Raw genomic sequence first — 10,781 nt, 5'->3', positions numbered from 1 at the left:
GACGTGTTTCTCCCGGCTCGGCCACTTCATTGCCAGTCACCCTGTCTTCTTCGCCTCGGCGCCGGTGCTCATCTCCATCCTGCTCGGCGCCAGCTTCAGCCGCTACCAGGTCGAGGAGAGCGTGGAGCACCTGCTGGCGCCCCAGCACAGCCTCGCCAAGATCGAGCGCACCCTCGTCAACAGCCTCTTCCCGGTCAACCGCTCCAAGCACCGGCTCTACTCGGACCTGCAGACCCCCGGGCGCTACGGCCGGGTCATCGTCACCTCCTTCCAGAAAGCCAACATGCTGGACCAGCATCACACCGACCTGATCTTAAAGGTGAGAGGGGGGCGGGCACGGGCAGCCTCTGCGGGCGCCGCTGCCGCGGTTGGGCTGGCTGAGCGCGGGGGTCCGGGCTGAGAGCGCCTCCTCTCCCATCCCAGGCGACTGCCGCAGGGGCTCTGCTGCACCGCGCGCCCCTCGAAGGCCGCCCGGAGCCTCCCAGTCTCCCGGGCGGGGAGCGTCCGGGTCCGGGCCCGGCCCTGCCCTGGCCGCCGTCGCCGCCACGCCGGCAGCCGCTGCAACAGTTGGGGCGGCGGCGGCTACGGTGCTGTGGTCGGTGCGCTTGTTTTGGTTGCAGTGGTCTTGGGGGCGGGGAGGCTTTGGGGTAACTGGGCCAGAAGGAACCGAACTAGAGAAGACATTCTAGAAAGTCCTGCTACTTGAAAACAAAATACCATCTTGGGGGGATTCGGAGACCCCTCTCCCCTGTCCTCATTTCTTCTCCCTTCCTCTGACCCCGGAGTGTTTTGGAAAAGGCTGCTCGGAGGGACTGTGAGCGGGATGGTAAAGAAAATGCCTCCCATCCACCAGAAAGAAGTGTGGTCCTGGAGAGAGGACAGGGGCTGCCCTGCTGCCCTCTTCCGCGGGCGAGGTAGCCATCTCTGACTTCTAGGGTGAGAGAGAACGTTTGTAATTCGCAGTTGTTTCATCTTTCACAGTAGCTCCTCGCCTTTGAAATGCAAAAAGTTCTTTGGGAAATGAGGGATTCGACTGATGCACTTTCATTTGGGTGTATTTGGGCGTGAGGGTGAGGGGCAGAGCCAGAAGGGTGAGGACAGAAGCCAGGCTGTGTGGCCCTGAGAAGAGCACAGGAAACCGAGCAGCTGGTTACAGGGTGACACTCAAAGAAACAGGGTGTGCTGTCAGCCTGAGGTGGGAATTTGATGTAAAAAGTGAGGTTAATGGTGATAACTTTCAGGAAGTTCCTAAGAAAAGCAGAGGAGTGAGGACTAGAGTTGGAAAAGTGGAGACCTTGGGAGAGAAAAGCAGAAATAGGTGAGAATGTTCCATCCAAGCCCTGGTGGGGATTCTGGGTCTTGTTTACTTAAGGTACTCCTCTGGGGAGGGCAGACAGGAGCCAGTCCCAGCTGGAGCCCTGGAGCGGAGGGATGGAAGGTGCTGGTTTTGTGTGGGTCCCTGGTCCAGATCCAGGATTGGAGGCTGGTTAGATTTCTAGTCTACTTATCCCACCGGGAGTCAGCCAGTGAACCTGGAGGACTCTTTCCTTCTCTTTTACTCTACAGGTAACCCCCTAGAGACAAGCGAATTTTCCCCCCTGTATTTGTTGACACGTTATCAATCAGCAATTAGTAATGAGGGGAATCTGACTAGAGACTCAGTGGAATTAGGACCTTCCCACATTGGGTGGCTCGTGGTATTTTTAATGGCACACACATCATCACACATACTCACCACAGAACCTTAGTAACATTAATCCCGAGTTGTTTCTTTCTTCATGATTATGCTTCCAACATCGAAGTGGGTTTTTATTCCCCCGATACTTTAGTTACCGTATTTTGACACACAGATAAATACTGCTCCAAATGCTTTCCCAAGAAAACATGTAGTAGTTTCATCATAGGCTTAAGGAAACTATAATTTAGCCAGTCCTGACATTTAGAAAGCTGCCCCATCTTTTGATAGATGATCTACTAAGTGATGTTTCTCTTTTTTTGTTTTTTGTTTTTTGAGGTGATGTTTCCACTGGCTGGTTTTTTGGGGTTTTTTTTCCCCGCTAACCGTCACGCCACTCTGACGGGCAGTCACCAGTTCTCTTCACTCTCAAGGTTAATGAGACATCAACAGGCACATCAGATGTCTTTTCAACTGGACTGTTTCTCTCCTATTTGATTTTGATCTGTTCAGGACAGAAAACCGTATTAGAAGAGAAAGTTGGGACTGGCGAGCCAGGGAGGCTGGCTTTGCCTTCATATCTAAAGGGCAACTTTAAAGGACGGCGGTCTTGTGAGTGAATTGTTTTAAGAAATGGGATGTTTTTTCGTGTTCTAGGTTTCTGGGGAAGATCAAGACCAAGTGGCATAGTGGTCAGAACTCACTTCTAGCTGATGGGTCTCTGGTGAAAATGAATTCACAGAGCTTATGAAAACCCAGACTCATGAAACTGAGGGAACTGCCTTCAATTTTATATATCCATCTTTTTCTTCTTATATCCAACGCCTATCTTTGGTAGGTATGGAGCTGGGGGACAGAAAAATGGACCCTCGGTAGCCATGGTACTGTAAAGTGTGGGAAGAAGCACTTACTTTTTTCCTCTTTTTTTCTATTAGAGACATGAAAGATTTGTCCTTTACACAAGATGTTAGGAGCGAAAGAGTCACTGTTTCTGCCCTTACTGGTGTTATTCTGATACTTTGTTGTTGGCATCAAGGGTAGCACTGACAGTTAACATTGTACACAACACCAGCCAGCCCCTGCCTGTTTTATAACAGCAAACTGGAAGTAAAGTGGACAAAGCATAACCAGGGTTTGAGGCTTTCTCGTGCCCCACGACAAAAGTGAAGGAAGTTAACTCGCAGGGCTGTGTCACTCACTCCTGGTGCTCTGGGGTTGTACCTACTCAATGAAGGCGATCCTTCTTGCAATATTAGTCCAGCTACTTTCTGATCAAAAATAGACTGGGAAGGGATGACGACAAAAGATGAAAATCCAGGTTGTTTTTTTCAAAAACATAATTGAGAGTATCACAGAAAAAAAGAATCCACCCTTGACAACCCCAGCTGATCTGCTTTGGAGGAGCTTTCTCAGATTCATGCAAGCGACACGACTGCCACACTCTGACCTCTGCAGCGTTAGAATCTGACCACAAACTGTGAGACAGGTGACTCGCCCTAGCAATGGTTTCCCCTGAAGCCTACAGGGCAAAGATGTCATTTTGGGTGAAAGTAGGTGGGGCCTGATGGTACCGGCAAAGGATCAACCACTAATTTCTGAACCCCTTTAAATACATGTTGATCTTCAAAAGTCTTCATTTCACTAGAATATTAAATTTAACTCATTACTATATTTTAACAAAAATCCATGATGTTCATCTCAGAGCAGATTTCAGAGTAGTGCCTCCTGAGCTTTTATGGATCTGTTTCTTCCTGATCCCCTGGAGTGAAGTGTGGGCAGGTCTTAGTTGATAACTGATCTGGCTGTGACCAAGTCAATACTTGATTTGTTCCATCTGTGTAAAGAACCAATTTAGCCCATTCCTTATAATAATGATATCACCTTTACAGCAGCTTATAAGTTATAAGCATATAGTATGTTTAAATACATCAAACACCTAAGGGTAGGCAGGAGAAGTGGTGTGATTCCATTTTACCGATGAGAAAACTGCGCCTTAGAAATTAACCGAATTATCTATGGAAAAAAAGACAAGGACAGAACCAGGACTGTGACCCAGGGTTTTGACTCCCCGCCCAGTGCTCTTTTCACTATCATTTACTGCCTCCCATATGATAAACTGCTTGAATGATTTTACATGTACATTTTTGGTATCCAAATGAGGCACATTCAACCAAAGCCTCATCCCCACCGTATACCGCTGTTCTCACAGTGGCAGTTGGATCATAAGGACATTCTCTCGACTGACGCTGCCTAACGTCAATGGAAATCCACTTACACAAACTCTACATGCCCAATGTAAAGCATAAGATACTTGTAATTAGCAATATACAAAGACAGAGAGATAGACCGTTTTACCGGAGAAAAACCTCTGGACGATTGAATGCAGCGATTTCCTGTTTCAGTGCTGTTCACTGGCCAGGTCCAGGTGAATTCAACTCCAGTGCCTCACTCACACAGTCCCTGGCACATAGTAGGCCTTCAGTAAATATCTGTCCAAGGGACGTGCCCTAGTTTGCTCAGACATTCATGTGATGGGCAAAGAAAATTCCACAGAAACTACTCTGAAATGTATTTTCAAAATGACATTTTTATGTGTACAACTTTAGAGGCAGATTCTAAGGCTTCTCTTTATCCAAGATACCGTTCTCCCTTTCTCTTTTTCCAAGATCACCTCTGTAGTCATAGCAAAACACTTTTCAGTTTTGCAATTGCATAGGGGCGTCTCCTTTGCATAACGTCCTCTTTTTCGGGGGGACCTCATAGGCTGTTCTATTCCAAACCAAGGGAAGTACACATACTCACTATGCAGACATTCTTCCTTTTACTGGGGAATCTCATTTTGTTCAAATATTCAGTTTCTACTTTATTTAAACTTTCCATGTTTAATTATATTAAGGAGAATTAAGTTGCAAAATGAGATTGATAGAATTTAACTTGGAATTATTTAATTCAAGCTTTCCACGAAGGGCAGCACAACAGCTAGCTCCGGGTCACAAAGACCTGATAGTTGGATCAAGATCCCAGTTTTTCCAGATACCGTCTCAGCACTTTCAGTCATTATAGGAATCGCCATTACGTCTTTCTCTGCAGTCTAAGGATCGGCAAATTCCAGCCCATTTTTGAGCGTAGGAGTTTTTACAGTTTTTAAAGATTGTAACAAAACAAAACAAAAACAAGGAAGAATATGAGACAGAGATGGTCTAAGACTCTCAAAGCCTAAAATATTTACTCTTTGGTCCTTTACATAAAGGAAGTTTATGCTGTTAAGTAATCTCTAAGGCAGTGGTTCTCAATCAGGGGCGACTGTGCCCTGCAGGGGACATTCAGCAATGGTTGGAGACATTTTAGCTCATCACAACCAGGGGTGAGTTGCTACTGGCATCTAGTGGGTGGAGGTCATGGATGCTCTTAAACATCCTCTGTGTGCAGGACAGCCCCATCCAGCAAAGGATTATCTGGGCCCAAATACTGCTTGAAAGGGTTCATGTGTGTTATTTCTTTTTGTTCTGCTAGGATTTTTTCATCTGCATTGATTATGTAAAATGAAAAAATGCCAAAGAGAAGTTCACATCCAAAAATCTTATAGAAGTTTGACTGGGGACAAATACTACAACCTGTGAGGAGATGCTCGCTTGGGCAATTGGCCAAAGACCACATTTTCCAATGTAACCTTCCCCAAGATGCACTTATCTTGCTCTCCTAGAGCTCCGTCCTTTATGGTCTAAATCCCAATGTAGAGGAACCCAGGAAACTGAATACGGTCTAACTGCTTGAACGATAAAGCTGCTGAATTGCTGCTGGCCTTGGGACTTGTCAGAGTGCCCACTGCTGGCAGGCCTGACCCTCAGTCTGTAGCAGCCACCCACCAGGCCGGGCTTCTCCTGACAGTATGTAAGACCCCACTGTGAACGGTGACCTGCCGAGGAGACAGGAGGCCGTGCTCTGTTGCCTAGTCCAGCTGCTTTGCCTTTCTGAACATAAAATGACGAAGAGCTTGCATCCAAAGGACAGGGGATCAAAGACCCTTGGGTTTGGAAGGCACCTTAAAGGTCATCTCCGCAGACACCGGAATGTGCTCTTCGCATCTCAGGGTGCTTTGTCTGGTGACAGGTGCTATGATGCCTTGGGCAGTCCTGTCAATTCGATGAGTTATCCAGGTGGCATGTACTCTTAGAAAAGATTGAGGCCAGGCCTGAAAGGGCAGCATTCGTGCATCTGCTGGACCAGCCAGTTGCCTTTTGCACTTTATCTTTACACTAGGAGCAAAGTAAGGAGAGGGTGAGATCTCGTTTCATTCTCCTTGCATTTCACGGGAGGTGCGTCCGAATAATCCAAGTTCAGTGTCATTCTAGGGTTGTCTGACTTCTAAGCACATGTCATCTGTGTGACTAGTATCCTCCAATGCCCACTCTGTTTGTCTCATTTAGATTTGGGGAGCAATCTTTGACTTGCCCATGTAGATAAGCATTTGGAAAAAACTTTGGGTAAACTGCTAATTTAAATATAAAGCTGTAGTGTGAGAGGAAGCCCACCTTTTTAATGACTCAGAGTATCTTGACAGATGCCGTATTAGAGTTAGAGAAGGATGATTTTTTTTTTTTTTTTTTTTAACGAACACGAAGACTGAACCTCTCAGGATTCACCAGACTTACAAACCTCATCCAACAGCTGAGCATTTAACCGGTGACTTCTTGTGATAACTAAGAGAAGGAGAAGTAAGCTAAAAGAAGTTATCTGTTTCCTACCTGAGAGGTTGCAGCATCCCTTGGCGCAGGAGCTAGGGGATCTGACCAGCTCTGACTTTGTGGTATATGCCATCTGGTACCTGACTTTGGGGCTCAGTATGAGCCCCAAGTGATACCTGAGATAGGCTTGAAGCAGACCTTTGAAGTCACCTGCTTGGTAGCACATCACAGCAAGCAGGCCTGTCTGCCGCACTGCCTGTACTGCTGCCACATGCCCGGAAGGCCACAGAACTTCCGAGGTATTCTGCCAGACTGATTTGATGACCAGCAGGGGAGGTGAGTAATCTCTAACCTTTAAAAGACAAAAACAAAAAGGAAAATCAACACCAGTTGTTATTTCATGTGGGAAGCCCTGAATAATATGTCGCGCCTTCAACTTCCGAAGTCATATTTTGAACAAAAGAAGGCAGTGAGGGGACAGGGAAGTTATATTTATCTTCTTGCTCTCCAGGAAATCCTCTCGAGAATATTGTTTCTGGTGTTTTGAAAGACCCCCATTGTTAGGTCTTCCACTTTAGGTTTCACTTGTGGGCTTCAAGTCCAGAGTCGAGATGAGGACTTGAGTGCAGGCAGTTACCTTGGGGCGTGATATCCAAAAACATCGGTAAGGAAGTGAGGACAGGAAATAGGGAGTAGCAGGAAGCCAGCCAAGGCAGTGTTCTCAAGCCAGTGTCCACTGTGGGCACCCAGGGCTCAGTCTCACTGGGGAACTCTGGGAGACACCGGATAACCTCCATCCAAGTTATCCCAACTGTGGGTGAAGGACCTGGATAATCTTCTCCCAAGTCTCCAGCCATCATTAGTTGATCCGGCTGCAGCCCGGCACAGTAAATAAATCTCTAGCCATTCCAGATGCTGTGTGTGTTCCCATAATCAGAATTGTTTTTGTTGTTTTGTTGTTGTTTTCCGGTACGCGGGCCTCTCACCGTTGTGGCCTCTCCCGTCGCGGAGCACAGGCTCCGGACGCGCAGGCTCAGCGGCCATGGCTCACGGGCCCAGCCGCTCCGCGGCGTGTGGGATCTTCCCGGACCGGGGCACGAACCCGCGTCCCCTGCATCGGCAGGCGGACTCTCAACCACTGCGCCACCAGGGAAGCCCCAGAATTGTTTTCTGTTGTTGTTTTATAAAAGCCACAGGCAAAGAGCTGCAGGTGCTCACGGTGAGCGGCCTTGACATGTAGAGGTGAGTGTGAGTGGAGAGAATACAGGTGGAACCCTGAGAGCATCTGCACTAAGGGTCTTACACCCATCTAGAGACATACCTCTAGTAGTTTAGGGCCCACATTGCTAAGGGATGTTCATCCCTTCACTCAGCAAGACGGCCATGACCCAGGCAAGAATGACCCAGCATAGCTGTTCAGTTATTCTTGAATTTGATAAGTAACTGCCATTTTCATTTTGGCCACTGGATGGTGGTAAAGATGATTCCAAGCTGGACCTGGACGCCACCCGGATTTGTGGTTTTATATCAAGCCCTCACATATGAGTGGCCTGTGTCCAGCCCCTCTTCCCTTCAGGAATACAAGAGGAGTCTGCAGGCCCCCCTTTCACAGCCCCCATCTTCACACATCTACCTGTGTTGCTCTCCCCCGCTAGAAATGCACTCGCTGCTTACTATGAGATCAAACTCACATGTGTCCTACTTTGTGAGGCCTTCCCAAATTCGTGGCTCCCTCCCTCCCTTAAATCTGTCTGGCTTGCAGTTGTACCCACATTCTTTAATGCTTAACTAGATACTATTCTATAATTTGCTATATTGTCATGTGATGCTTTCTCTTAAGATCATAAAGCTCTTCAAGGGCAAGACCAATGTCTTATACTCCCACATCTCTCCTAGAAACTAGTATAATGTGGAATGTACGGCAGGTGCTTAATAAATTGTTGCTGGTTGATGGCCTGTAGGATGGAAAACACGCTCTGCCTTCCCTGTTCATTTATCTTGCTTGAATATAACTTTGCCGGGGAGCATGACCATGTGGTTTCTTTAGATGTGTCTTCACTTCTCATCCTTGATAAATTTTGGTTTCAAACTTGATAAGCAATAAGCATCCATTCTGCCTTAGGATCTGTTGATACTTACTTTATATGGGGAGAAACTCATAAAGAAAAACCAAAACCAAACGCCTGACCACCTCTTTTGGTTCAAGTAGTTTGGAAAGGTGTAAATTGACCTCAATCTCCAGTGGTCCATTCCCATTTGGGAGGGCAGGGCACTCTGCAGTTCCCAGCAAGTACCGCCAAAGTCAGCTCTCCACTACACGTGTCCTTACGTACATGAAGTAAAGTCTCAAAACATTGGCCTAACCCATACTCAAATGTAAACATGAAGCACATTTTTTTAAAATCAGGGACGAGTGGTTTTTCCCAGTTGTAGCATCAGTGTTCAAGAGATCACCATTCTGATGTCGTTCAGCTTCGAATTTCTCAAGAGGGAGCCCAGGGTAACAAAGACTTGTTCTAAGAGGCGAACTTAAAAAACGATGCTGGTACAAAATCAGTGTATCTCTGGTGAGTTTAACAGAAACACCAGAACTGTTCATTTCTCAGCATTAAAGGGGAGATTCCTTTGCTCATTCTTCCATGGGCTCCACGAATTTGTCAAATACCGTGGCTTTGTCAGTTCCTTCCAATTGTCTCAGTAAAAACCGTATCTCTGCTATACAACTAGCATAAGTGCTCAAAAAAAAAAAATCTTCGTAATACTCAGTACCTTAATTTTTTGAGTTTTGCACTGCTGTCTCGTTTTTATTCTGGTTTTGGTATAGCACGTAGGCAAGTGGTCATACTGAGTAAACTGACTCTTTATGCCCACACATCACCTGGGCATCTCAGGAAAATACAGATTCTGATTCAGCCTGGGGTGGGACCTGCAATTCTGAATTACTGACAAGCTCTCAGATGATGGTGATGTTGCTGGTCAGTGGAGCACACTTTGAGTAGCAAGGCTCAGAACCTCATCTTCCTGCTTGACAGGGCTTTGCACACAAAGGAAGCGTTCACTTCTTGTACAGAAGTATCTCTGGAATGAAAAGCTCTGGGAGTCTGTGGGCTCCAGCTTCAAGGCTCTCTCACAGCCCAGCGTGCCAGAAAGGGATTCTCCAGCAGTTTAGGTGAGCGAGTTGACAACTGTCCTCTGTCACTTAATTTACATGACTACAGTGTTTCCCTGGGAAATCTTCCCCACATAAGTAGATCCACAAGCCCTTCAAAGGGAAGAGTGTGTCAGAATTGGCAGAGGTCAGGAGAACCAGGCCAAGTGATAATAAGGCCCCTTGAAACTGTGAAATGTAAAATTTTGCTGACTGGGGGTTTTAGTCATTTAGGTCAGTGCATTTCTTCACCTTCCCTTGTCTAAAATTTCTTTTCATAGGGTTATAAAAGAAACCTACAATTATTTAGGATCGAAGAAAATTTCTCTACCTTCCTGGCTCTCTGTGCCTAAACTCTTCAAACAAAACTAACCTCACTTTAAGTGAAGATTAGCAATTCTTCTCAAATCTGAATATGTTTTGGAATTCCCTGGGAATTTTATTAATGTTCATATTCTGATTCAATAGGTCTGAGACAGGAGGCCTGAGCTTCCGCATTTCTAACAAGCTCCCAGGGCTACTGCGGCTACTGCTGGTCTGCGAACCACACTGACTAGATCAGTGGATTGGTGGACCCAAAGAACCTTTGCATAATATATCCTGACTAATTAATGCCATTTAACTGCCTCCATACTCGAAAGCAGTGGTTCTCCACCTTGAGTAGGTATCCCCTGGAGGGCCTGTCTGAACACAGATTTCAGATCTCACCCCCAGAATTTCCAATTCTGTAGGTCTGGGGCGGGGCCTGAGGATCTGCACTTCAAACAGGTTCCCAAGGTGATGCTGTTCCTGCTGGTCTAGGGACCAAACTTTGAGAACCACTGCTATAAAGCATCCTAGTAATTAGCTGCCAGGACTAATTCTAAAAGTGCAGTTTCTCTCTCTCTGTAGAAACCTGGACAACAGATACAGCAGGGTGAAAAAGTTATTTGTTCAGCCGTTAATTTTGAATGATGCTGTCATTCAAAGGAGACTACATAAGCCTGAACCTTTAAGTTTGCGCTTTAAGGCAAGCATATTGGACAGAGGGCCCTGCCCCTGCCGCCTGTCTCCAGGAGCTGGAGTTTAGGAGAAGGGGGCTGAGTAGAAGAAAGGACGCTCAGAGATGAGGCGGGGAGAGAGATAACCCCCCACTCCACACACATGCAGTGTGGATGTTGTTACTACCATCAATGTGATTACCAAAGCTTCCTTCCTTCCAAAGACTTCGCACACAGGGTCACCTGCCATTTGCCTTTGCAGAAACATAACTTACATCAGACCAGAAGGCACA

General features: G+C 46.6%; 1 protein-coding gene across 1 annotated transcript in view; it reads left to right on the top strand.

The window, feature by feature from the left end:
* The first annotated feature begins 6 nt into the window (after window positions 1-6).
* PTCHD1 (patched domain containing 1) overlaps window positions 7-10,781 on the top strand; it is a 51,095-nt gene continuing 40,320 nt past the window's right edge. The window contains exon 1 of the mRNA XM_024742380.1: window positions 7-319. Within this exon, the coding sequence (XP_024598148.1) occupies window positions 284-319 (36 nt within the window). The 5' untranslated portion in view covers window positions 7-283. The remainder of the gene's footprint in view (window positions 320-10,781) is intronic.

This window comes from Neophocaena asiaeorientalis, unplaced genomic scaffold (genome assembly GCF_003031525.2).
Source record: "Neophocaena asiaeorientalis asiaeorientalis breed wild unplaced genomic scaffold, Neophocaena_asiaeorientalis_V1.1 scaffold1227, whole genome shotgun sequence".
Taxonomy (NCBI): Eukaryota; Metazoa; Chordata; class Mammalia; order Artiodactyla; family Phocoenidae; genus Neophocaena; species Neophocaena asiaeorientalis.
This window is presented reverse-complemented; position numbering and strand designations above follow the sequence as displayed.